This window comes from Buteo buteo, chromosome 28 (genome assembly GCF_964188355.1).
Source record: "Buteo buteo chromosome 28, bButBut1.hap1.1, whole genome shotgun sequence".
NCBI classification, from domain to species: Eukaryota; Metazoa; Chordata; class Aves; order Accipitriformes; family Accipitridae; genus Buteo; species Buteo buteo.
In genome coordinates, this window is record NC_134198.1 from 3882502 (window position 1) to 3910473 (window position 27972).

Genomic DNA, 27972 nt, shown 5'->3' on the forward strand with positions numbered 1-27972 from the left:
CAGGGAATAAATGAAAGAGAAGTCAGCTACTCTTATCCCTTAATGGCTGTAGGTGCTGACTTTACTCTATGAAGACCTCAAAAAATCTTGGGGGGGGAAGTTCCTTCTCCTTGCACCCTGTGTACTTTTTTTTTTAAAAAAGTTGTCACATAAGTTAGTTAGCTTTACCTAATTACCTAACACCTCACACTTTCATTCCTCACCAGAATAATATGAGTTCAAAAAATATTTTTCTTTCCTTGTATGAAAGGGTAGCGAAGATGCTTCGTTTCCAGTAAGGGAAAACCACTGCCAAAACTCAGGTGCCAACAGCAGCCCTGCAAAGAGTCGTGGTCTACTGTGACAGAAGAACAGGAGCTCATGTGCTTGTAGCCAAGATTCTCCTAATACTTGGAACATCACGGCTGGTGCATAAACAAAATTGTTCTACCACACCAGAGGCGAACAGCGCTGACTGGGGAGTTACTGCAGTGAACACACTTCAGGGCAACACTGTGGCTGTATTTTAGCTCCAGGGAACACTAAAAAGCAGACATGACCTAATAAGAAACCTTCACATTAACAGCTGGAGATGTTTAAAACTGAAGAATGGCTTAAGCAGATTTTATTCTGGTTTAGCTTTATAGCGGCTTTTTTCTCCACTGTACAGCTTTATTCCATGCAGTGAGGTTAGCGTAATGTCATTATCAGAAATGCAAGCAACGTAAAATGACTATTGTTTCCAAGGCCCAAAGTTTTAATAGCAGTGATAACACAGCGTTTTTATTTATGTTAACAGCTTTTTACAATTTATGCTCAATAGAATCAGAAGCTGTTTAGGTGGATACCTTTTTCCAAATTAACCTATCTGGTTGGAAAGGCAATAGAGACTGAGTTAATAGCCAGAGTTCTATGGATACTAATACAAGTGTTAGAAATCACATGCTTTCTACAAAGAGATATATATATCCCTGAAGGCAGTCAGATCATTTCTCATTGTTTCTTTTTTCTGTGATAATCATGGATTTCAAATTTAGCTGTAAGCCAGACTATTTTCCTACCCCTAAGCTGTCAAGAAACAGTTCATGAGGTGCAAAAAAGTTTACATGAAAATAACCTCTTTCATTTACAATGGTAGTATTTTCATACCTACTTAGTCCAAAGTATTTGGAATCTTACCAGTCACTTTCATTCCATTTTTAGTCTGCTTTGATCTGTCAATGCTTCTATTTTTAAAAAACATGGAAAGTTTTCTAAGTATATTTTAATATTTATTTATTAATATACATATCTATAAATATATGAAAGAGCTTAATTATTTGACTAAAGAAAATGCAGAATTGGTCTTAACAGAATTATTATTCTGTTCCCTTTACCAAAATAAACCATCTGTATTTATAATCCATATGGAATTTTCTCCTAGCATGTAAAATACTCAAAGCAGCTAAAAGTCGTCCCATGAACAAAAATTGAATGGTTTGTCATCATACAGAGGTCACTGGAAGAAAGTCGTATGTATTTCTACATTTGCACTGCAAGATAATTGTTTTGGTTTTTTGCTTTCAAGGATTGACAAGCAACTTAGAATACGTCTTGCAGCATTTATTTGACTAAAACTAATCCAGAGAAGACTTTTTGAAAAATAGTCACATTCACAAACACTACCAGTCCATTCACACTGATATGAACTCCCAAGTTAAAACACTAAAGTTTGTTTTAAATGGGTACTACTATTGTCTTTTCCCCAAAAGACAATATAAATGCTATTTGTACCTATTAAAAGTTGTCTTCAATAGAAAAAGGTTAGTACACCTGATCAAGAAAGCACTTTGCAGAAAAAAGAACATTCTACTCTGTTACTGTCATACGCTTTTGCAGCTGACATACTTGGTACTTGGAAATCAAAATAATTAAATAGATTCTAATATGGAAATGCATTTAAAAAGCTGTGGAGAAGATGCACCAGCAGTGCAATTTGTCCATACAAAAAAAGTTTTCTCATGCTGAGGGCCCAGTGGCTGAGGATATGTGAAGAGGCTGCTCAGTTAACAAAAGCAGCACAGTGATGACAGGCCAACAGCACACCTTATATGCACACCAGAAAGTTCTGGAAAGCAGAAAAGCTGAAAATGTCACACTAAATACTAATAAAATATTTGTGAAACATTTCAAAAACTTTTGTGTATGAGAAGAAACATGTATCAAGTTTTTATCTCTTGTAGATGCTGTTGGACCTGCAAGAGAGCAGATAGAAATATAAATAACTGGTACTGTAACCCCACACAGGCACACACACACTCAAAATAAACCTTTTATCTGAAAGGCTACATACCATCTTTATGTCTGGCCTCCTGTTTTTTTTCTCATTCAGACACTGATGAGCAACCGAATACATTTTATGAACTGAAGGTGCATCCCAGTCACTCATCTTTTCATCAACATAATCCTCAATAGTTGCTTCCTCGTCCTCAATTTCATCTTTGATACTCAGCTACAAGAGAGTTTGAACAAATGAGCAGATAGCATTGTAAGCATCTGACCATTACGTATTCCACACTAACAATTCAACACTTGCTTTTGAGTGTTCTTTTCTCAACCACTTTTTGAGACAAAGAATGATGACAATGGTTCAGCAGCATAATTATTCATCAATACCTGCAGAAACAGCCTGTGAGACTATAAGTGGACTGTACATTTTTATTATAAATTACTTCTAATTGAGTTAACAGAAAATTGTAAAGCAATTTTCTTTAAGCTGCATCATACACCTTTAACCTTCTCCCAGTTCAAGGCTCAGTTTTGTAGTATTGTCTCTTTTTTAAGAGAAGCAGCATGATCAACATAAAGTATTTATGTTTACTTAATAACCCACAAATATGCAAGCTTAAGTGTGAATAGGGGTTTTTTTGTCAACCTTATAAAACCTCCTTCTGTAAACTAATGCCTTCTGTCACCAGTCTCAGTAGCTGCTGTGTCTATTCTAAAGGAAACTTCTAGTCTGAAATATATTTTTAAACCTGACTGGTTTAGTCCAAAGCTCTCCAGCTCCAACACACTAGAAATGCATTACCTGTAATCACAAATACTGTTCGAGGAATACCTCAGACAAGTCAGTATGTAAATGAAGTAAGAAATAAAAAGTCAGTGAGTAGAGGCAGGTCCTCTACTTTCCTCTATGGGTCAGTCTGAAATTGCTGACTAACATTCAGCTACGTCCAAATTTCAAAGCTATGGATGCCACGTTATCTTGCACTGACCATTCTCTTTATGCTCCCAGAAGTACATTACAAAAATAAACTGTACCAGTCAAATCCCACTTTGTATTCCTTTTTAGATCCTATCTCTGAAAAAGCCTGCTTCAAAAAAAACCCCCAAACCTCAAGATTCAATCTGACAGGGACTGAGTTCTCCAAGGTCTTTACAGAGCTCAATAGGATAAGTATTATGCCACTCCAGAAGATACAGCTTAGAGGGGAAAAAAAAAAAAAAAAAATAAAAAATCTATTAATAGTACACGGGTATTCCTCAAGCTGTGAAGGAAGTGATCTGCTATCAAACAGTATGGAACAAAACCAATCCAAACCTCAATGCTATTTCATACTTAGTAAATTTTATGTAAAAAAATATTCTAGGAAAACCTTGGAATAAGTAGTTCAGAATTTAATTTTAAGCTAAATGAAAGGCTAAATTAAGAACAGCATTATAAGATTTTTAATTCAAGAGAGTGAGCTCTGAGACATTAGTTTCCTAATTAGTATACTGAATTGTTAACTGAATAGTAAAAAAGAAAACAAAATTCAACCCACCCCTCACCTTGCAAAAAAGCCCTTACATTCCAAACTTCCCTAAGGTTAAAAATACAAGGTATTTGCAGATTACTAGTAAAGTTGAAGAAGATGAAAACTGATACAGGAATGGTAAGAAGTATAAGGAAACATAAAGAAACAACCGAGATAAATAGTTTAAAATGTTCTGGTGAATGAGGAACTATCAGGGTACCTGGGTATAACAGGGGTATGCTGATAAAGCATAATGATAAAAAGATAATATGATAATAAGAAGCCATACCGAAACAAAGAGAATTACAGTATCAAATCAGAAGGAGATGGCCTTGGGGACTGAACAATCTTCTACCAGCCAAGAGAGGAAATTTGCAGCCTCACCTCTAAGACAAACATTCACACAAGAGCTGTTTTCATAACTACATATTTTGATGACTCATTTGATTGTCTCAGAACCTGTTAACTGACTATGATTTCATACAAAGTGATGCTGGAGCAGGGGGAGGGGAGGAGAAAGCAGAAAGAGCATACCAGTAACTGTGGCTCCCGGTTTTCATCTACTGGAGGAAGACCCGTTATTATTTCTAGTAAAACCTAGGGAAAAAAAATCAGAAGAGAAAATGAAGCGCAGAATAATCCTTAGCATAAAAACCATTTTAAAAAAGGAGCATGACCGCCAGTCTTTCAAACAAATGCTCACAGGATTTGTATTTGTCCAAAGAGAGCTCTCTATACAATTGATCATTGTTGCTGTTGTTCCTACCTTTATTTTCGTTAACTGTTATTAGCAGTGTGGCTTATGAATTTCTATGCAAGTTTTTCTCAGCCTACATTGTGTTGCTTCAAAGCAAGAGGGAAGGATTTCCAAAGTATTCAGAAACAGTAGCTAGCCTACCTCCCCATGAAACTAAATGCCATGAAGGAAGTGGTCTACAGCAATTACGGTTTGGATCTATTCAGAAAGGATTCATTATTAAGCTCATGTCTTTTTTATACTCAGCTTTAAAGCAAATCCTGCATGGACAGCATACTCTTGGTGCTTAAAAATAGTAAAACACACTTTTGGATCATTTTCTTCAAAACATTTTTTTTTTTTTCCAGCCTGAGTTACATTTTTGTGCAATACTATGCAAGATGAAACAATGTTCCACATTACTTCAAACTACATTTAGCTAGAACTTGGAATGTTATTTTCCTCCAGTCTTTCACATGCAAATTTATATTTTAACATAATTATTGTAATCATTAGCAAATTCAATGTTTTAATCAACATATTCAAATGATTTTAAACCAATCAAAGTTTAGAAACTCTATCTTAAGAGCACATCTGTTGGGGAAAGAAGAAACGATAGATCAGAGTGGATTATTTAATTTCAGATATTCTTGATTTTGTATGCTTTTATCATTTACAAAAAAGTCATATACAGCTTCCTACATTCTACTTACTACTCCAAAACTGAAGATATCAGCTTTAGGCGTTATCTCTCCTCGCAGAGCTTCAGGTGCCATATAGGCTGCTGTTCCAACGATTCTTTCAGTCATGATTGTTTGTGTGAATGTTACAGATGCTCTTGCAAGTCCAAAGTCAGAAATTTTGGGCATATATGTATCAGTTAATAAGATATTTGCACTGGGGGAGAGGGGAAAAAAAAAAAAAAAGAAAAAAAAAGAGAATTTTCCAAACAAGTACAGTAATTAGGTTTTATAACAGACTAATAACTCTTTAACAACCAAATGCAAAATGCTATTTTCACTGTTTCTTGAAATCCAAGACATTTATTCGTTATTCATATAACAAAAAATGCAAGAGTTAGTTTTGTTGGAAATTGCTCCATTTCAAAGTTAATTGCTCTAAATAAATTATGAACTGGCTGCCAGGATCCATCCATGTTCTTTCTTATGCATGCTTGCATGAACTAAAAAAAACCACAAAACCAAAACCAAAACAAAAAAAACCACACACCCCCCTAGCCCAAATCCTACAAATACAAAAATGTCTTGTAAGAGCCCAATTATGTTACACCCCTGTATTGGATCTGAATACTCTTTCTTTAAGAAGAATAATAAAGAATACTTTGCTCTGATCAACTGGTGCTGGATCACAGTACAATTCTTAACTGTCTAAATCTCTACTCAGAACTAACAAAAGCATTTTTTTATACCTATTACCTAATACTATGTCAACCATTACAAATTCACATGCCAAATGAATACTAATACTCTACTCTTTTCCTGGAAGTGAAACAGAAAACTTATTAATGCTGAAATAATGTATGTGCTGTGTTTCCACTTGATCTACAGGTTTTACTTCCTTTAAAAAAAGTGTGAAGAACGAAAATGATCTAAAAGACATTAACATTTTCATAAAATACTCAGTGGGATGAATTACAGCATAAACCTTCTACTCTTTTTTTACACTTGTAGCACGTGGAACTATTTTAAAATACTTGATTTAGCATTTCTGTAATCCTTCTCATTTTCTGATCCCCTTAATGGAACTGTAAGAAAACCATATAGCCAGATACAACATGTAACACTTACTAGAAACTTGTATTTCTAACTTCCCCTTCTTTTTCACCAAACCTTCTCAACAAAACTATCACAGATGTAAGTTACAGCAGATCACTTGGTATTAGAACTGCTGTAAACAGTGTTAATTATAAGACCACTGCAAAAAGCCAAACACTAGTCAAGGCACTATCCACCAACTGGTTCCGAATTTAAAGCTCAAATTCTACAAGAAGGAAGAACAGGATCACAGCCTCATAAATCTGAGCTTCTTATCAACTTGAACCAAGCCCAAAGAGCGGTCACTTTTTTGACACACCACAAAGGGCACAACAGAAGCAAGTTTTAATGCAACTGTCAAGCTTCAAGAGATAAATGACCTATTTCCTGGGCATAATCAAGCCAAAAATCTATGGACAACTCTGAGAATACCCATTCAATCACATCCCCTCTAGCCTACAGAGAAGCTGTTCTAGTGCCTGTGTGGTTACGAATGGTGTCCACAGATCATAGCAATATGAAGACTGAAGTAAACCTTCTTAGATGTCTCGTCATCTACGTTTTACCTGGGAGTGGCAGCACTATTAATAACACCAGCCAAATTTATTGAACTATTCACATGGCAAGTGCAAGACGTTGCAAAATGGATTCCAAACAAAAGAAAAAACCAAACCAAACCAAAACAAACCCAATCCTGTAATATGATCAACTCACAGCAGTTAGAAGGGTAGAGTAGCATAAGGTAAAAAATGCGTCCCTTCCAGTCATTACACTTGTCCACAGGCTTAAGCAGGGAAGAAAGAAGAAACATAAATTGTCAAAGCAGCAAGCACATTTTATGAGGCAGCTGAAGCAAAAACTTGTTCCTCACAAGCCGGAAGGTCACAAAACCAGTGGTCTACATTTAGCAGAGTTGCCAGAAGCCAAAAAGCTATTGAAACATTCATCCATGACACCCAATCAGTCAGTTGCTCCTTCTTAACCCACAGAAGGAGTAAGGCATCTGGGGCTTTTCTTCAGAGGTTTGGACTGCTTTGGTATTTAAAAGAAAACAACACAAACTGTAGCAAGGAAGGAAAAAAAAAAAAACACAACAAACCACCAAATACCCCCCCACCTGCCTCCACTAACCCTACAACAAAATCCCCACCTTTTCTAAGCTCTGATATCCCTGGAAAATTTTCTGGTATAGCAAACAAGTGAACATACATTATCCTTGAAGAACCCTGAACTTCATAAACCTGACTGAAGTAATTTTCCTGTCTTCATAATAAATAGCAGTAAATCAAAGGAGACATTCTGAAGAAATGCTCTAGGAAAAAGCAAAAAATAGGTGGGTTTTCATCTGAAAAATTCCCCATTTAAAAAGTCATTATGTTCTCTAACAGCAGCTCTTTTAGCAGCAGTTGTGAAAGAACAGAACTTCTGGGTGTCCTTGCAGCACTCAAATAACTATTTGATAGTAACAGATTACAATAGCCTCATAATTATCTTTAGAAGTGTGTACTGGTCATGTCCTTGTGGCACAGACAAGATTATGGTGATGGATGTCACTTGCAGAAAAGACTGTGCCCTTGACTGAAGCAATGCTTCTTCAGTTTGTTCTATCTAAAATTACTTTAACAGGGGGAAGAAGAAAAAAAAAGAAGGAAAAAAAAAAGGAAAGGGAAAATGCAGCCAGCAATAGTCAGCAGCTTTTACCTTTTAATATCTCTGTGAATATGATTATTTTCATGCAAAAAGTTGATGCCATTTGCTGTACCTTGAACAATTTTACATCTTGTATTCCAAGAAATTGGTGGAGTGTCATCCTTGAATAAGAAGGGAGAAAGGCAAGTAGAAAGGTGAAAATCTAATATATATATATGCTCACATAAAAGAAAAGAAAACATACAAAACCCCCACAATCCAAAATCGACTTCCTGCTATGTTTTGTGGTTTTCAAGTAAATCATTAAAAAGACTAATGTCATACATTTCTTAATTTACTTGGGCAGAAATACATGCATTTGTCACATTCAGTTCTTTCCCCTGCATTTTGCCTTAGATTAATTCACCCGTCGCAAAAAGTGTTCTTGATAATATTTGACTCTGACCCTACAAAGCCAGCTGCACTGCAAAGAACTACCTATATCTACTACATATTCCACTTCGTAGTAGCACCAATACCAGAGCCTTTTAATCCAAAGCAAATAATTCAAAGCAATCAACAGTTTTTATTAACAATGAGAAGTCAATCTTCCAGTGGTTTTGGATTTGCTACTTCTCAAGAGTTTAGCTCAATTCATGTTCCTAACTAGACCTTAAAAGTGAGGACACCTATATTTCAAAACCACTTCTTAAGCTTGTCAGTGGCCAAGGGAAAAGGATTAGAGTATCTCGTCATTCTACCACCTCCCTTGCCTACTCATCAAAGCCCAGATAAGAAGATGATGACATAAGCAGGAGTCCATGCCTCAAACACATCCAGTGAAGTCACAAAATGAAGTTATCAGCAAGAACACACATTCAGTATGCACATTCCTCACCTATTCGACTTTATCAGAAAATGATTCTTTCTGATTTATAGATTCTGATTTAGATTCTTTATGATTTATATCATAAGTTTGTCTCTTCCTTGTAAAGGCCTCAGTTATTTCTACTTTAGCTTTCAATTACCACTAATCCTTTAAGCTCACTTGATGATAGTGGCCAAAGTTACACAGATGAACATTTTCATATACATCCCTGTCACGCACTGCTCATTTCTACAGATAAACTTGCACTGCCTTAAGCAAAACTTAGCCTCTCTTCTGCACTAATTCTGTTTAAAAAAAAACCACAAAAACCCAAAAAATTGCAAATGTATAAGCGTGTGCAAGCAAATCAACCAAACCAACCTGAGACAGCAGTGCTACCAAACATATCCAGTCCTTTCCCCATCCACTGCTACTCATTCTCACCCTAACACCACTTCTTTCCTGTTGTGGCAGAAGTATTTGTGCAGCCTTGCAGAGGAAACATCTCCAGGTGAAAATGAAAGATTTTTTTCACCAAGTGTTTTTTCAGCCTGATCAGTTCCCTAACCCAGCTCTTTCTCCAGCTACTAAATGCTTGAAGCAGTACAAGAGGAAGATCAGTGCAGAAAAAAGCAAAATTACATTTTTAGGTCCAGGGACATGGGAGGTTAAAGTAGCACCAGTTTAAAACGTTCACCAGATTACAACCTCAGAAGCTGCATTTGCTTAGTATAAAGCAGATTTTTTTTAACTCCTTCGCCAGACTAACATGGACACTTATCTACTAGGTTAAGTCTTGCTTACTCTTGGTATCACTCTAATGAACCACTGTTTGTCCTTCATACACAGAGTTGCCTCACCAAAAACAAAGCAACTTATTCTTTATTAAAGGCCAAGGCTAGAAGATACGTCAGTTGATTAAATCAGAAGGAAGCCTGCATTTACACAAAATACTACTTAAAAAAAATATATTTCCCATTTATTTAGGCACTTCAGAGAGATACGCAGACTATGAACATTGTGTTATAACCACTGTCACAAAGGCAATGAACAAAGGGCAATTTCACAATGCAGAATCTCAAGAACTAGCAGAGAACATGCCAATGGCAGAACTGGGAACAATACTGCAGCACTCTCTGCTCTGGTCCACGCAGGCATAGCAAGTCTAAGCTCCTCTGCCACTTCAGGTACTAGTACATGATATTGTATTGTCAGCCTGCTTTGACTTCAACTTGCCTAAAACATTTGTATAAAATGTTATTGGAAGAATACTTGTTATCATATTTGTCTTCTAGAACACAGAAGTTGTAAAACATCATTTGGCCATTACGGTTCAGTACTGTTTGAAAGATTTCATAGATATCTGTACTTCAGCAAAGTAAGCCAACTGGAAGCTAGAAAATATATAACTTACCAGACAAGCAAGTCTGTCAAGCAATGAACCGTTGGGCATGTATTCATACACCAGACATGGCTGAGCACCGTCACTTGAGAAACCAAGTAATTCTACTAGATTCTCATGCTGACACCTACAGCAAAAAAGTTGTGTTCGTATATGCTCTGAAAAACTCCCAGCATTTGAGGAAAATACGAGGCAGAGGGAACTTGATCCCCAATTACTTGTTTCAGCCCTACTGCACACAGCCAGGTTTCTGCAGTGGTGCTTTAGAACAAACAAAATACAGTCATGTTGTGTATGAAACATTCTCACTTAACATCAAAATCATTAAGTTATGCTAGAAAGACAAAAATAAGGGATCACACTAGCTGACGTGTTATCTGTCAACATTAGACTCCCACAAAAGGCTATAATGACATCGTATAACACTGTACTCACTTCGCCATCATTTTTATTTCTTGATCAAATTGCTGTTTCAAGTCCTGAACACTAACATCAACCATCTACAAAAGGAAGTATTTGACGTTAACATCACTGGATGTATTAAAATGCACAGTTATTAATTAAAAAAAATAATCAGAACTGTAAGCCTTCCTTTACATTAGTTACATGTAACAACTACTTAACTGTTAACAGCATTTTTTATACTCAACTCAAAAATAAAGGATCAGAACATGACTTTTAATTCCTTGGAACACAGTATTATTGGAGAAATGGATCCAGTCTCAGCACAGTCACCAACTTACCCATTTTATTTCACTGCAGTTACCCCCTAATAGCAATTACCCATTACAAACTTAATTATTCACACAAACCATTGGTTATGAAGACCACAATTCTGTGGCAATACCTATTTAGCTTGTGAATCGTTCATCCGTTTCTGCAAGGGAAACCTCCCTAGCACCCCTTCCCTTCTGCCACTTCTTGTGTGCAGGGGAGGGAAACTGCGGGAGGACTCTGCTCTTCCAGACAACTTGCCCGAGCCACTCAAAGGAGAGCTACAGAAAGGGCACGACTTCATCTCTGGTGACTGTGCTGACTCACACCACTCATGGGACTACAGGATAAGGTTCTCAACCCAACTAATGTTTAACGTGGTGACACTTTTTGAAGTGTATCATTCAACACTTTCCACAGAAAACAAGTCTATACTCTAAAGCACATAGTCATTAAAATGGAAAATGCCCAGAACAACTCACAGCAACAAGCTTCTTGACAGCCACGTTTCTGCCATTGATGTAGCCTTTGAACACAACACCAAAGCCACCTTCTCCCAGTTTATTACCTCCAGCTGATTCTGGTCGCGCATCAAAATTATTTGTAACACTTTCCAAGTCATGAAATGAAAAATTATGGAAATCTGAAAGACATATTTGCCATTTAGCACAACTATGTTTTCACTTAAGAACGAGTGTATTGAATAGATTCTCTGCGTCAGTTCTATTAAACCAAAAACTTGCTACCATGCAAATCCTGACATAGTGGAGACCTACTTCCAGCTTTGTGATGAAAATACCAGGAAAAAAAAATATGAAACACAGATAAATATATATAATCAGCTATGTATTATTTTCTTCACAACTAGTACTGTAGCAGCCTTCTGATTGTATTTTTTGTTAATACTTGTAATACAGGTAATAGAAACCAAATGTGCAGCAGACCACAGAGAGTGCCACACTGCGTCAGATGTAAAAATGTATCTAGATCACATCATGTTTCTGGCAGCAATCCAAAAGTGGACCTTTAGGAAGGAACAGACTAACCATATTATTTCCTAGAATGCTTTCTTTAGTCATCTTTTCTCCAACATTAAGTCACTTCTGACATGTAAGATCCAGCTTTAAAACACAAGATGCTAAACAGTCTACAAAATCAGTACTGAAAAAGGGCAACAGGATGATGAGTAGCACAAAATAAACTAAAATTTAATTAGCAGTCAAGTTTCCCATCACAGTAGCCACCTTATTGGCAAGGTGCATCTCACATTCTGACATCTTATTATCCAGGCTAAATTCACAGCCACTCAGAACAAGAGCAAAAGCAAGATGCTGTTTCCCATTGATGCACGATGATAGGAATATAGTCATTACTTCAATGCATTGTTATGTTTTATTGCACATGGGGTGAAGGACAGATCAGCAAAAAAGACTGTACTTAAATCCACCAAACTAAGTGCCTACCTGTGCTACTAGACTGTGAGCTGCTATTTTCTTGACTTAAGTAGGGAGGAGCTGAACATTGCTTCTCAGTACTCTGAACTAAAACAGGCTTTACAGATGCCACTTCTTTTTCCTGTATAGGCAGTTGTTTCTCATGTATAGGCAAGGTTTCCTGTGAAGAAAGAGGTAATGTAACTTCTTGTGCCATCCTTACAGCTTCTGAAAATGGAATTTAGAAAAAGTGTTAACTACATTAGGAATCAGAAGAAACAAGTAACATTAATGCTAGTATTTACTAAGATCAGGAGACACGTAAGCATCATGAGAAGGTTATATTCTGCCACCATGTGTAAGCTGCAGGACTCTTGTTTGAACTTGAAACTCTTATTTAAACTGTTATTACAAATAATGGAAAATGGAAAATATGTCTACTTTTGGTTATTTTGACCTAATCCTTTCTGATTTTCAAGTTACTGTGAAGCTCTTTAGCATCTTAGAAAACTGAGAACACAGTACAAAATGTACAAGAGTAACAGTTACCTGGAAGCAAAAGGCTTGCTGGTGCTAGGAATTGATTCCTAATCAGCAGATCCACAAGATCACCAACCGTACAGTTTGTCGTTCCCCAGTCATAAAGTAATTCACACGTAGGGCTCTTTCCCATTTGTACAAATGCTTCAAATCTCCTTAAAAGATAAATTAACACCAACATTAAAAAAAAAGTGACCTCAAGAACCATGAAGAGGGGAAAGAGATTAAAGGTAAATGACAAAAAAAAAAAATCTGAGTGTACTGAACTGCACTGTACAATTATTTGCATATCTTCTGAAAATGCAGCTAAAAAAACAGAAGAAATTCAAACTCAGGGGAAAAATATGCAAGATATGAGAAAAACTAAGGGAAAAACATGCATGCATGGCTTCAACATTTTGTCCAGGACTCGTAACATATAGGCACATGGGACTAACAGAAAAGAGAACATCAGCAAGAGACAGAGGGCAAGTCAGATACAGATCAAATGGAAAAAATTTAAGTCTTTTCCATCCATCTGGCATTCACACTTCATTCTGAATATTTAGAGATGGGCATTAAGCAGAAATTGAGATCCATTATTCTGACTGATTTATTATTATTATACAAAGACAAACGAAGACTTAATGCTAACATCACTAGAAAGACTGGACACCCAAGATGATACGTAGGGTATTTAAAATCTCATAACCTTTGAAACAGCTTAAGGATTCAACAAGCCCTTCAAGCAACAAGGTGTTCACAAAATACTGCTGACATTACTTTTAAATTAAACTTGTTAGGTTTAGGCCTCAGGCTCCCCGTGTTTGCTGGACATTTTCTTGGGAACAGTGAATTACAGGTTACAGTCCAGTTGTCTCTTGTGCTGTTCTTGTGTGAGATGCATGACGAAGCTGATGTTTAGTAGTCTCTAGGGCATGGAAAAGTTACACAGCCAATGCTGTATCGCTAAAAATACATATGTCCGTGGCTCTAATTAATCCTAATTTCCGTAGTCAATTTTCTTTGGCTATAGCTTGCCTGAAAACTGAACTACAGAACAATTAAGAGTAATTACCTCAAGTTCCCTAAGGAAAGAGTACTGTAAGATGAGTTCTTAGGTACCTGCCGGCACACAAACTGCAACCAGTTACAGTAACAGGATGGACAACCGTATTTATGTTAAACAGCCAAAAACCAAGATTGTGTTATGTAACTTCTATATAGGACCTTATGTGCATCTGGTTGTATCTGCTTTCGCCGGAGGGATTGGTTATATCAATTGCCAACTTCTTCCACCCTTCTTGCGGGTCGATGAAATCTGCCAGCTGCCTCACCAGCCCGTAGCTGAGACAGCGGACATACGTTGAAGTCGTGACAGGCTTGCTCATCTTCCCCTCCTACGGAACAACAAACGCTGCCGTTAACAAAGGGGTTTGCTGGGGCTGCGGGAAACCACCTCACCTCACCTCCCACCCCCCTTCAACTCACCTCACCTCAGACCCCCCCTCACCTCAGCCCCCCCCCCCCCCACCTCACACCTCACCCCCCCACCACCTCACCTCACACCTCACCCCCCCCACCCCCCACCTCACCTCTCCCCTCCCCTCAGACCCCCCCTCATGTCACCCCCCCACCTCACACCTCACCTCACCCCCCCTCACCTCACCCCCCCTCACCTCCCCACCTCACACCTCACCCCCCCACCACCTCACCTCCCCCCCCCCTCAGACCCCCCTCACGTCACCCCCCCACCTCACACCTCACCCTCCCCACCTCACACCTCACCTCACCCCACCTCACCTCACCCCCCCACCCCCTCACCTCACCTCCCCACTCACCTCACACCTCACCCCCCCCACCCCCTCACCTCACCTCCCCGCTCACCTCACACCTCACCCCCCCACCTCACCCCCCCCCCCACCTCACCTCTCCCCTCCCCTCAGACCCCCCCTCACGTCACTCCCCCACCTCACACCTCACCCCCCACCCCCACCTCACCTCACCGCCGACCCCCGTCGTTTCCTGACGGCGGCAGCCCCCGCTCCCCGCCCCTCCCTTCCTCCCTTCCCGTCAGGCTTCTCCCCCTGCATCACTTCCCCTTTAAGAGGGCGGGACTCAGCCGCTGACGGCAGACGGCGGCCCGCTGAGGGGAACGAGGAAGCGCTCTCCTCCCGCGCGCCCTTCCCATAGGCTGCCCTCGAGCTGCCCCGCCCCCTCCGGCGCGCCCCATAGCTGGCCGGGAGTGGGGGAGGAGGGGGTGCCTGCCTGCCTTCCTTCCTTCCTTCCTTTCCCCGCGCGCCTGGAGAAGTTGGTATCGTCCTTGGGCGCCCTCTCCCGTGGGGGGGGGGGGGGGGGGGGGGGGGGGTCGTGGCGCCCCCTGGCGGCGCCTCGCGGGGGCGGGGGGCGCGCGCGGGCCCCGCCCCGCGTGGCCGCGCTGTGGAACCGGCCCGTAACGGCCGTTCGGCGGCGGGAGCGGTGCCGGCGGCCCTGCCCGCCTTTCGGCAGCCTTTCCCGTAGTGATTGATGTTTTTTTTCTCTCCCCCCGCCCCCTTTTTTTGTTTTTTTTTAATTTTCTGCTCTTGCAGGTGTAGTGGTTTCAGGCCGGGAGGAGGGGAAGGCGGGGAGCCATGCTTCGTTCCTTCAGCTACCTGACTGACCACGCTGGCTTCTGTGGTACCATCAAAAACTCCCCGAGTGACTTCGTAGTGACAGAAATCGAGGTGCCTGAACACTTATTTAGGGATACCCGGGCTGAATCACCTCAGAAAACCGGTGAAGAGCCGCTAGAACAAAGCAGCCCGTGCCTGCAGCCCCCCAAAAAGCTGAGAACGGAGCCTCCCGGTCGGTGTGCCGAGGGCCGCGGTGGTGCGCCCAGTCCTTCTGAGCGTGGCCCAAGCCGGGAAGGAGGCGACTGTTTTCCACCCCCTAACAATAAACAGCGTGAGGATGAACCCGAACTGAAATCGGGCCTTGAGGAAGCTGGTATATTGGATTCCTTACTAGGTGAACCCTTGAGTGAGCTGCTTTATAAATTTGCTGGTGATCTGAAGGATGCGTGGGACTTGGAAAATGATGCCGATGCTGGCACTAGGGAGTTCTCGCTGGGGCCTGTACTGGACAAGAAAAATCGAGCTGATTTACACAGTGCCGTTAGGCAGAAATTCCCCTTTCTAGTCACTGTTACAAAAGGCAATGAAATGGTTGTGAAAGGAAACGCTGATTACAGAGAACTTTGTCAGTTAGTGACTGAAAAGGAAACAAGTGATTTCTTTAAATTTTTAGATGCAAAGCTAGAAAATTCTACATTTTCTTTTGAGCCTGATGGAGACAAGGAGCACAGAAAGGTAGTTCACCACTTTATCAATAGAAGATTTGGAAAACTCTTAGAAACAAAGTCTTTTGCTGTGACAGATGTCAATAATCAGCCAAATATGTCAATAATGGTACGATTTCGAGAAAAAAGTTGGTCCAGAAAAAGGTCTGCTGGTGGTTTCCAGGAAAAACAAGATCTTTACACAGGTAAATATTACATTTTTAGTGAAAGTGTCAGGTCTTATGGTGTTCTTTACTAAGACTGAGATTCAGAATCATTTTTATATGATATATAGGCCTGGTTGACCCATTGTTTATGCTGAAATGAATCATTTTTAATGCAATGCAGTTACATCACTGGAGAATGAGATGGATGAATCAAATCACTGCAGTGATTTTACATAAACTGTTCAGTGATAATGGTTACAGTTCTTTTGGCTGTAGCACTAACTGTGTTAGCTTTCCCTTGAAAGTAACTGGGGGATTTTAGAAGATGCATCTAGGTGTTGGACAAGTTAGTAAGGTCAAGTTTGATTTACATTCTCATTCCTTGAAGCAGTTGGTTTCTGATACAATGTTTCTAGCAATAAGTCAATATGTGTTCATTGAAATGTGTTGCATTTTGTCAGGTACTATTTTTAAAGGCAGCAAGGTTTTCTGGTTGTTTCAAGAGTTTTGTTTACTGTGTATTTTTCTCTTTCAGTACGGAAAAAGTCCGATGTCCTTTAGTTTTGTGGGGTAGGAGGACTATTTCATTGCAGTTGCTATGCTGTTATAGTGTGAGCGGGAGAACCTGCCCATCTGTCGTGGCAGAACAGCTGTATGATTTAGAAGTGCAAATTGCTAATAATTCTGAGATGATTGTTTCAGCTTTCACCCTTCAGAAAGAAAATCTAGAAACACTAGAAGCGATTGGCTTCTTGGCTGCTGAACTTGGTGTTCTTCCTTCGGACTTCAGTTACACTGGCATCAAAGATAAGAAGGCTATTACTTACCAACCTATGGTTGTGAAGAAGGTGACTCCTGAGAGGTATGAACAATCTGGGTGCATTAAGTTTAGCACATATTTGTATATGTTAAGTGTCAACGTGGTACAATCTTCTGAAATGTTCATATTGATGTGCCTGCCCTTCACCTGTATTAGAGCACAGTGGAAATGGCTTTAATATTTTGTGGCTTTAGGGTATATGTACAGTTTAGCGTTGAAGTCCCCCAGTGTTGGAATTTGACAAAAAGTCACACCTTTCTCTGTATTTGTCATAATACAAATAGACTGTATCTTCTGGGACAGTATCCGTCCAGTTCATGCTCATGGGATCCACTGTACAATTTCTTAAATACCATCTACTAGCTGGAACCAAGAAGAAGCCTATACTACACGACACAACAGGTTTCCCCATACTATCAAAGTATTGTCTTGTGGTCCACAGACAACAACTTAAAAGCTTTATACGGGTACAAAACTGAAGTAAATCATTACAAATATACTTTGAACAGATGCTGTCTTTGAGTGTTAAGTATAAACTCCTATTGTATTGTCCAGTTAAGAAAAATAAGACTAAGTAAAGAAGATACCACCGAACCTGAGACAAAAAATACGTTCTGAATAATGTGTCAATAATACAAGACGTGCCTTTCCATTCCTTATTTTTGTTACTCTCTGTAGCCAGCTCAGTGGGTAAAAAATACATATTAAATCCTGCCATAGTAACAGTAAAAATGCTGGAGTCAAAACGATGACTTTTTTCTTCCTCAGCTTTAACTTTCTTCTGGCTTCTGGTCTTAGCAACAAAGTACACTGTGCAAATAAAGGAAAGTAGAATTTAGGTTTTTAAGATTTATTACTAACAAAAATATATATCAATAGTGAAATTCCACTGCAAACTGGGCTGTAAGGCCAGTTGTTCAAGAGGTAATTAGCAAAACATTGTATTAATGTTTAAATGATTAAGGAAAATAGTTAAATGCTTCCAACCCACTAGCATAATGGGGGAAGTAAGTAGTTTTTATAAATAAATAATTTATAAAGTTATTAAAATATTGCTTAGAAGGTAAGCTCTTATGCTGAAAGTTTCCTTTGATTTGAATGACTATTACTTACACATAAGAACAAAGAGATTGAGTGGATACTTTAAAGGGCAAATACTTGAACTGTCAGCTGTGTTTCCAATTACAAGCATGTGCAAGCGTACCCAGAGAATCCATGTGCTGAGTTTGTTTTTGTTAAGGCTGACCAAGAAAGAGCAATTGTGTTTTGCAGTCTGCTAGAGCACATTACTTCTTCTTTTTCTTTTTTTTTTTTTTTCTTAAATGAAAAGCAGATTTTAGGACTGAAGAGTAAATTACTTGTTTTTCAATAAAACATGCAAAATTCAGTGCAGTTGCCTTGAGAAAGTTCAACGAATTGCTTCATTCCAGTATCTGTCGAACTACGTAATATAAGTGCAAATGAAGCAAACATTTTGAAAGTATTTCTGGACTATAACTAAATTTTAAGACTTCTTTCTTTGCATTTGATTTGGTTTTCTCACAATAATCTGTTTTGAATTCCTTTTTATTTTTTTAAGTGTTTTTAATTCTAGTGCAAAGGTGAAGAAGACACTTACTAGAGGTTGGATAGCTTTAGTAGAGGGTGGTTTGTAATTTCTTCCAATTATTTATGCAGGTTGAAAGAAATTGGAAGCAAAATGGAAAAAAAGGGCATGAGAATACACAACATACATTCAACATGCCAGCACCTTAAACTTGGTCAGCTGAAGGGCAATCACTTTGATATAGTTGTGAGAGATCTCAAACACCACAGTCATGACTCTTCTGCAGATTTGAAAGAGAGAATATCTGAAGCAATGGAAAATGTTGAGGTAAGAAAGCCTCGTGCTTGCCAATAATGAACAGAGTTTTAATTCTGTGCTGTGGAAAAAAAAAGTACTTTTAAAGAAAATGCTTGTAATAGCACAATAATGGCACTATTTCCCAGTTTTGATGCTTTTTGCCATTTTATGTCTTTCCTGCATTACTTAAGGAAGTCAAGTTGCCTTCCAAGGAGGAACCATAAGTGAATTCATTCCGTGCTACAGACTGTAGACCCCAGAGTGGTGCAGCAAGACAGATGGGGAAATTTGGTAGCAAATGAGTATGGATATATGAGCTATTGCTGCACAGATGTAAAGCCAGCCGATGTGTTTCGCTGTGGCAGTTGACAGGGTTAAAGAATATGGTTACATGTGTCAACTGGTTGGGATTTTTGATCATGTGAGGAACATGCATGATCCGCTCGGGTGAAAAACTTTCATGGCTTAAATACATGTGTAATGTCCACAGCACAGACAGAAGGTTCCCTGAAATTCAGTGGATTTTGATTGCTGTTATCCTTAGTCCCTGAAGAAAACCCCATCATCAGACATTCTTAAACCACTGAGAAAAGTAAAAGCAAGTCATGGAAAGGAAAAACTTCAGGTGCTTTGTACAACAGTAATTTTCTTGCCCTATCTTTCTAAGTAATAACCATAATACAAATTACTTTTAAGAAGATTAATCCAGGAATAAAGACTTGAATGAAAACTACCCAGTGTGCAAAAACAAAATACATTACAAGTATTTTGGAGATTAATTTTTTTATTGAAAAAAGCATTCAACTGGTACTTTAATGCTTTTCTTTCTCTCTCTCTCTCTCTGCTCCATCTGGCTTTTTTTTTTGTTTTGCTGTTTGGAAAATGAACACAAATTCCTGTGATTGTGTGTCTTGCTTTATTAGATTTAGCTTACTAGTCAGATGATGAATGAGAAAACCAGCATGTGTGTTAATCCAAAATATGCATTTTTCATCTTCCATGAAAACAAAATCACGTATGGGACCTATGGATGTCCAAAGCAAAGTTATATAATTTGAACTGAATAACCATTTCCAAAACAAATGCAGTATGTTTTTCGCTTGTCTACTCCATGCATACTTACTATTTTCTAGAACAGGGTGTTCTCATTGGGTCACATGGCTGTGATTTTACTGCCCACAGTTGACCTCAAACTCATCAGGAGACTTAAAATCCCAATTAGCAGAAGTGCTCACTCTTGGTCTTTACTATTGTGGAAAAAGATTAGTATTTTTAAGAAAAAATGTCTAACAGTGGTTACTGTTCATTACCTGTGTTATGCTGCATTTGCTTGAGTAGAAATTTCATAATTTGACACATATGAAAAGCTCAATTACTTCAACTTGACCTGTAGTTGTATTTATAATAATTATAGAAAGTGAAGATGATGATAGAACTTGGTTGTCTCTTTAGATGTTTCTAAATTAGGTGCTAAAATATTGTAATGAATCATGAGTTATGATATTGTTACGTATTACTTCTGACTAAACTGTTTGTATGCATTTTGGATGTAAATGTAGATGTATATGTGTTGTACGCTTAGTCTTACTAATTGCACCTGGTACTTTCATGCTTTTAATGTATTTATTCTTCATCTGTAGACAAAAGGTTTTGTAAATTACTACGGACCTCAGCGATTTGGACAAGGACAAAATGTTCAGACAGATCAAATAGGATTGGCTTTACTGAATGAAAAAATGGTATTTTCATTTTGTAATTTAAGTAGTTACTGTCAAGTTAATTTCACATTACTGTTGCAATGTCTAGCACTGGAGCTGACCCTTCCAGTGAACAATTTCATTTGTGAGATAAACCCATATGCGTGCTGGAAGTAATTGCCAGATCAGTTTTGACAAAAACATAAACATGAAGATCTTCATGCTGAAACAAAAAATCTTTTTTAAACAGCAGGTGCAGCTTTAATAGTTCAGGAAGTGTTTTTTCTCTCTATGATTGGTATGTGATTGTTATAGTCATCATGCCACTTGGCAGGAAAGTGGCTGCATTCCATGCAAGGTTTGAACACTAAAATGAAGCAATATTTTACAATATTTATTCATGGTCCTGATTGCTTCCTAACTTGTAGCCTCTTTATTCTGCTGGGGGTCTATATACTCCTTAAAAATGTCACAAGATATTACATAGGATCATATGAAAGGCTTTGCTTTTTCAATACCACAGTAATTTATCTGCTATATAGAAGAGATTGCTGCTTTCCATTATTCCTTGGCTACTTTCCCATACTCTTAGTTCTGAGTGATTGCTCCCATGTAAGCTAAGGAAAGCTTATTTCTTAAGTAATAATTCATAAGATAAGAGTCATATACTTTTCAATCTATATGGTATAGTACTTGGCAGAGGTCTAAAACAGAATCAGACACTACAAAGTCAAAAGAGTATCCTTTTCTTCTAATCTTGTTTTGATTCTGAGAAAAGTCAGGAAAACTTATCCTCCAAATATAAGGAATTAAGATTTGAAGGCAGCCTATAGAAGTTACTGCTGACGTATCTGACATTTTGATTTCCAGTATGCTAGCAGTTGGTACCAGGTGCCAGACCCTGAAGATTAATGATTTAAATCTCTAGTCTTAACTCAGTTACTTTTTAATTTAAAATATGTAGGAACTACTATTTATACTAAAAATATGCCAGTACGTGCTTGCACAGTCCAATATAGAGGAGGACAAGAACAGATGTCACAGGTTGGTGTAAGTGCTAGCAAATTGTGCGGCTTCACTGGTGTTGCAAGTAGCAGAAGTTAGTGTAGTGTTTTCCCTGTCACAGTGTCATCTAACCTAATACAGTTCAGTATAAAAAAAAAGATAGTTGTCCCTCTGTATGAGACTGTGAAAGTGTTCAGTCTAAATGTTGCATGAAACACGCAGGAGAGAAAGAAAGAACCTTCCTGTTGAGGATAGAATGATGGCATTACAAAGTGGAGGAGTTCTAACTGGATGTTGAAGAAGAGTGACCTATTTCTCATAGAGCTTTGAAAGCTGTCTTCTGTGTGACTAAAACCTTTCTTTAGTCTGAGAAGGAACACAACCACATTGGTTTGCTGTTCATGACATCTTCTGTGAAAGGGAGGATTTGACTTTGACCTTAAAGAACTGATAATAATTTTGAGAGCTTGCAGAACGCGTTAACACAGAAATGGATGCATGATTGTCTGTTTAGTTGACAAATAGTTATATTTAAATGCAAAAAATACAAATTATTAATATTGTTTTTTAAAGGTGAAAGCTGTGAAGTTATTCTTCACACCCGAAGATACTGATGACCCTGTAAACAATGCAAAAAGATACTTTCTTCAAACAGGTACGTCCAGTTAAATTGTCTCTATATTTATTCAGGGTCACTATTGTGAGGGAATAAGCTGTTGCTGCGCAGAGATTGTAGTGTTGTAAGTTGTTGCTGCTGCTTTATACCACTTATAGCTTATTCCGCAGAATTCACTGAAGTTACAGTTAAAAATTAGATGAGGGTGAGGCCCTAAATGTGCAGAATAGCGGAAAACTAATGTACTTCAGGTGCAACACAGTATAGAAACAAATGCTGTATAACATAGTGCTGGAAAAGACTAAGATAATTTTACCAAAGCCTTCTTCTATCTGTCTGCTTTTGGAATATAAACTTCTCCTCCCTAATAAAGGAAGTATACAGGAATGAAGCACTCAACTCATACTCAGCACTCAACATGTGTGGGCATCTAATTTTCTGAGATTTCTGTAACAGTCTTAGCTCTTGGTTTTTGCACCTTTGGGCTTTGCTTTTACATGTCTCTAATTATGTCTCTCTTCCATGCTTTCCTGTGATCTACCTTCTTTCTGTCTTGAACTAAAATCAACAAAATATGTCAAAGGCAGAAATGTGCTGAGTAAAATGCTCTGTTCATCTTTTTTTTTTATTAATCATCCAACTTAACATTCTCTCCAAAACTAAAAATTTGGAGCTGTTCTCGACTTCAAATTTTTTTTTTTTTTCAAATATTCCACATCTGTCAGCTTGCTTATCACTGTAGATTGACAGAACAGCTATGATAGATAGCTTCAAGAGACACAGATATATTTCATTTCACAAAAAAGATAAGATGAATCATTCTGTGCTGTACATTGCTGTATGATGCATAGAAAGACATTGATGTGGACTCTGAAAACAGCTGCTTGCCTCTTCCTGAAAGCAAAAGGTAAAAAGCTATGCAAAAGGCTTCATCAGATAATCACTTGCAATGAGAAAATATGTAAACCATAATACTGTAAATATAAAACATTTATATAATGTAGTACAAATCTGATTAAATATATTTTCATCTTGGTTGAGGCTCAGACTTCCCAGTGCCCAATGCAATTTATGTCTTTAAAATAAAGACATGTTTTTTACCTCCCATGAAATACATTTTCTCAAATGCTGTGAAGTAGAGGTTTAATGTTCTTTTATAGCTTGGTTTTTACTTTCAGTTACCTGATCTAAAAAAAATCTTCGGAGTGATGAAGTAAGTTTCTAAAAAAAACCCATAATGCAAACTCAACTGTATTAACTGAATGACAGCTAGTTTAGTTTATACTGCATGAAATAGAATAGAATTCATGGGACTGTGTTGATAGGCATATAAGATGAAATTTGTCTAACATGATACGTTGAAGGAAAGGGAATAATAACCTAAAAGTCAGCATAAAGAGGTTAGACTGACACCATTTTTCCCTACCTGATTATTTTATGTTCTTAAGCGTATTTTTTCCTGACAGGTAATATTTTAAAGATCAGAGATTACTTATATGATTATTTTTATTTATATTAGAAGATGCAAAGGGCGCACTCGTGATGCTGCCAGAATTTAAAGTGAGAGAGAAGATGTTGCTACGAGCTTTAAATCGCTATGGTGTAAATCATGAAGGTTGTACCAAAGGATGGCTCAATATTCCTCATTCCATGCGCATATTCTATGTCCATGCTTATTGCAGTAAAATTTGGAATGAAGCAGCTTCATATAGGCTGAAGATTTATGGCTCAAAAGTTGTTGAGGGAGATCTTGTCTTCTCAGAAGAAAATGATGAAAACGCTTCCCTGAATGACAAGGTGAGTCTTCACAAAATAGTTCTTGTAAAAAAACAAAACAAAACAAAAATAGCTTAGTGCACTTGAATACATACTCAGACTTTAATGGGGTTTTTTTGGTTCATTCATTAAAATATTTAATACTAGTGGCAAAGGTGAAAAAAGTGATGTAGCTTTTTTTGATTTACCATAAATAGGCTTATAAGCTAGATGTATATTAGCAGCTTTTATCTGTTCTGACTGTTCATTTTATTCAAGTGAGAAGAAGGAACAGAATGTCAGAATTGATATATGTAAGAATTTAGCCTGTGTGGTATATAATGCTCTTAGGATCTGACTGGGGAAAACCTTCGGACTGGACTCTGGGTGTGCCTATATTATCAGTCAACGCGCAGATCTGAGTCTTGCTCTCTGGGTCAGACCTTCCCATTATATATATTAATGAATGTAAGCCCATGGTGAAAGGTGGCCTCAGGCTGAACTGGTAATCTCATTGCAGCTACACAGTCAAAGCATGTTTAGCACAATTTCACTTACTCAGGCAATTAAAACAGATTGACGGTGGGTCTAAACTGTTAGCAACTGTTCAAAAAATGCAGCAGTCTTCTTGGGAAAGTAGTAAAGGGCAAGGGAGTGCTTCAGCTGGCCTGCAGAGCCTGGGAGCTGTGCGTGGAGCCATGGGTGAGCGAATGAGCAGAAGCCAGCAGAGCAGTGTCCAGTCCCAGGTCTTGCCATGCTGAAGTCCATTCTGAAGCCATCTCTTCTTTCAGGGTTAGCATACCTTTTTCTTATTGTGGAAGCAGTTGGGTCTCTTCCCCAAGTCGCAAGGGATAGGACAAGAGGAAACAGCCTCAGGTTGTGCCAGGGGAGGTTTAGATTGGATATTAGGAAACATTTCTTCACTGAAAGGGTTATCAAGCATTGGAACAGGCTGCCCAGGGAAGCGGTTGAGTCACCATCCCTGGAGGTATGTGGCATTTAGGGACATGGTTTAATGGTGGACTTGGCAGTGTTAGGTTTACAGCTGGACTTGAGCTTAAGCGTCTTTTCCAACCTAAATGATTCTATGATTCTATCTTTCTCCTGATCATCAGATAAAGTATAGAATTTTGCAGTGTTTTACTGGATAATAAACAGTTGTGTGCATAGGCAGAATGTATCTCATTTCTTTTGGGTGAACATCTTACAAATTTGAAAACAAGAGCATTTGAAAGGTTACTGAATAACCTCCAGTCCCTGTAGAGTGGCTTCTGTTTCCATTGTGATTTTTCTTCAACAATATTTTTGAGAGTGAATGTTAATAAAACAAGTAGATCAAATAAAATGCAAAGCAGAGGTATTAAATTCAGTATTGAGTTACTGAGTTTAATATAGATATACTCCTATATAATAATAAAATATTTTTCCTGTTATTTTTGCTTTTGCTGGTGTAGCACAAGATTGCATCGGTACAGTTAACTTCAAACTCAAAGAATATGAGTTTGGAGTGATAGTTTGCTAATTAGTGGTAGCTAGCATCAGTAAATATTTAATGCAATGCCATCTACCAGTAGACAGATTACTAAGCATCTCTACTATTTTTCATATGTGAAATAGATTATTGTCCTTGTAGTAGTCAAATGACCTTAGAATCCTTTATGAGTTTGGGAGTACAGTGCATAATTCCTAAAATAAAGTGTATGTTTTATTTTTGAAAAGTTTTTTTTTTTCTTAACTTCTTAAATGTCTTGTCAGGTTCATGTAGTCACTGCTCCAGACGAGTCAGCTAACAAATACTCTATAAACCAAGTAAGTCTGTATGAAAAATTCTGAGTTGTTGATCTCTTTATTTGATTAAAATGTTTTGTTTTAAAAATACTGTGATTTTTAAATACATCTTCTTCCTTGCCAGAATGCACATTAAAGAAAACACATGTGAACTAATCTCCACTCTCATAACAAACAGGAGGAAAGAATATTTACTTTGTAATGGAAATAAGTACAGTGTCATTTGCAGTATGGCAATATTTATCTTGAAGCTGAATGTAAATACTTTGAAAATTTTTTCAGTCTACTGGGAAAAACATTCAAGAGCAGCTGACATTCTAATTTTTGAAGGTTCAGAGTGCATAGTTGTGAAGTTTTACATAAGCAACTTAACGTCTTTATTGCTTTATCTTTCCCAACAATCATGGAAATTCATGTTAGTGTATTTCTAGTTTCTTTTAGGAATCCTTATACATTGATTATTTTTTCTGCTGTAATTACATCCAAGATACCTGCCTTGCATAGCTTTCTTTCACAAGAGAAGCTGCTGTTTTACTATTTCAGGCCCCAAAACACAAGATCTAGACACATTTAAAATTTTAATCACTTTTATTTAAAGGGGAATTGGTGGGCTTTATTTCAAAAATATTTGTTGTTTTGTTTTTTTTCTTTTGAAGGTGGTTCTTCCAATGGTGGGCCATAGCATCAAGTATCCCAGTAATAAAGTTGGGCAATGGTACCATGAAAGGCTTTCTAAGGATGAGCTGCAGATGTGCAAATTCAGAGTGTCTCCATTACAGCTGAATATACCTGGATGCTACAGACCCATTCTGAAAAATGTTCAAAATCTGTCATATTTTTTGGAAGGTAGTGAAAAAGGAATCCAAACTGAAGACAACCATCTGAATGAATCAAAAGTCTCGCTTCATGTATCGTTTGACCTTGATCCTTCATGTTATGCAACAGTCTGTCTGAGAGAAATAATGAAATGTGACTTTTAAGATTCCAGTTAATGAAAGATTGCAGGAATATTATACAATGGTGATATTTTATGTATAATGCCAAGAAAATAAGGGAGAATGACAGTTTCAAGCCAGGAATAGGAAAAAGTTTTAGATTGAGATTCATACTGATTAGGAAAAAAACCACCAAAATCCTTTGGAATGTTGCAAAAATATTCCAAACTCTAAATGCAAACCCTTGGATGCATTGGAGTAAGACTATGTGTTATGCCAGGCAGGTCTAACAGAACTGAAAGAAGCCATGGGCTGCAAGCATGAATTTCATGTTTGCATAGACATCTGATTTGCAAAGTTAAATCCTGGAAAAATGTTTGCAGCAAATTTATCTTTTATTTCATAATCATTGTTTTTAAAAAGGGTTTATACTAAATGCTGTTCAAGCAATAATGTTGCAAATTTGCAGCCTACAGGTATCTAACTGAAAAGTTGCTGTACCGAGGTTCACTAAATATATTGTATTTTTGTTGTGTTCAGGCACTAAGTGTTAAAAGGTAAAAGTCCTGAGTCAACAGTGATAAGTCATCTGATACTTTATCAGACGTTTGATGAATCCCCCAACTTAAGTTAATGCTAAGGATTCCAGGATTAAGTAGTGCATAGCTGTTAGTGCCTATTCAAGTAAGCTCATCAAGATGAGGTGAGTAATTAACATAACTGCAAAACCATTTATAATAAACCCAAAACCCTGTTTTATTGTTTACAGGATGCAGACTCTATTCCTATTACTGTGAAGCCTTATGGTAGCAAAAGAATGTTAATGGAACCATCACTGGAAAAAAGCTTTTATATTTTTTTCTTAATTAAAGAAAAGCAGTTAACTGTGATAAAATGAGTGGATTTGTGGAAAAGGGGAGAGCAGAAAATGTCATTTACCTTGACTTTAGCAAGGCGTTTGGCACTGTCCTACAATATTCTTGAAACCAAGTTAGGACATTATGGTCTGAATGGGTGAACAACCAGACGGGTAAAAAAGTGATTGGATGATGAGGCTCGGAGAGTAGTGCTTAATTTGTCATACCCTACCTGCAGTACCACTGGGGTCTCTCCTAGGCCCCATCCTGTTTAATGTCTTTGTCAGTGCCCTGGAGGAGGGGATGGAATTCACCCTCATGCAATCTGCAGACGACACC

The 27972-nt window shown here is 38.0% G+C and overlaps 2 protein-coding genes across 9 annotated transcripts; one reads left to right on the forward strand and one right to left on the reverse strand.

Annotated features, from left to right (window-relative positions):
* Positions 1 to 5: 5 nt before the first annotated feature.
* Positions 6 to 14925, reverse strand: IRAK4 (interleukin 1 receptor associated kinase 4). Of its 6 annotated transcripts, none has more exons than XM_075059195.1 (12): positions 14836 to 14925; positions 14065 to 14234; positions 12865 to 13010; positions 12346 to 12543; positions 11365 to 11525; positions 10604 to 10668; positions 10181 to 10295; positions 7971 to 8080; positions 5208 to 5391; positions 4293 to 4355; positions 2312 to 2470; positions 6 to 2213 (listed from the first exon to the last, which is right to left on the reverse strand). In XM_075059195.1, exons 2-12 carry the CDS (start codon positions 14223 to 14225, stop codon positions 2181 to 2183), a joined length of 1395 nt encoding a protein of 464 aa, XP_074915296.1. In that variant the 5' UTR covers positions 14226 to 14234; positions 14836 to 14925; the 3' UTR covers positions 6 to 2180. The 6 variants fall into 6 exon arrangements, with proteins under 6 accessions (XP_074915296.1, XP_074915303.1, XP_074915300.1 ...); XM_075059202.1 differs by having other exon boundaries at positions 13913 to 14234; positions 14836 to 14917; XM_075059199.1 differs by having other exon boundaries at positions 13618 to 14234; positions 14836 to 14917.
* A 134-nt stretch (positions 14926 to 15059) lies between these two features.
* PUS7L (pseudouridine synthase 7 like) lies at positions 15060 to 27665 on the forward strand. Of its 3 annotated transcripts, none has more exons than XM_075059192.1 (9): positions 15060 to 15148; positions 15423 to 16356; positions 17020 to 17179; positions 18815 to 19010; positions 20621 to 20719; positions 22256 to 22337; positions 23818 to 24095; positions 25809 to 25862; positions 26498 to 27665. In XM_075059192.1, exons 2-9 carry the CDS (start codon positions 15465 to 15467, stop codon positions 26819 to 26821), a joined length of 2085 nt encoding a protein of 694 aa, XP_074915293.1. In that variant the 5' UTR covers positions 15060 to 15148; positions 15423 to 15464; the 3' UTR covers positions 26822 to 27665. The 3 variants fall into 3 exon arrangements, with proteins under 3 accessions (XP_074915293.1, XP_074915294.1, XP_074915295.1); XM_075059193.1 differs by having other exon boundaries at positions 15112 to 15144; XM_075059194.1 differs by lacking the exon at positions 15060 to 15148 and having other exon boundaries at positions 15282 to 16181; positions 17034 to 17179.
* Positions 27666 to 27972: the final 307 nt, after the last annotated feature.

Coding starts and splice junctions, on each gene's coding strand:
- IRAK4 (XM_075059195.1), bottom strand. CDS start 14,225: ATGAGCAAGCCTGTCACGACTTCAACGTATGTCCGCTGTCTCAGCTAC. Junction 5,392..7,970: donor ATTCACAGAGATATTAAAAG/GTAAAAGCTGCT, acceptor CCTCTCCCCCAG/TGCAAATATCTTATTAACTG. Junction 2,471..4,292: donor ACCGGGAGCCACAGTTACTG/GTATGCTCTTTC, acceptor ACTCTCTTGTAG/CTGAGTATCAAAGATGAAAT.
- PUS7L (XM_075059192.1), top strand. CDS start 15,465: ATGCTTCGTTCCTTCAGCTACCTGACTGACCACGCTGGCTTCTGTGGT. Junction 22,338..23,817: donor AAGATACTTTCTTCAAACAG/GTACGTCCAGTT, acceptor TATTTATATTAG/AAGATGCAAAGGGCGCACTC. Junction 24,096..25,808: donor ACGCTTCCCTGAATGACAAG/GTGAGTCTTCAC, acceptor ATGTCTTGTCAG/GTTCATGTAGTCACTGCTCC.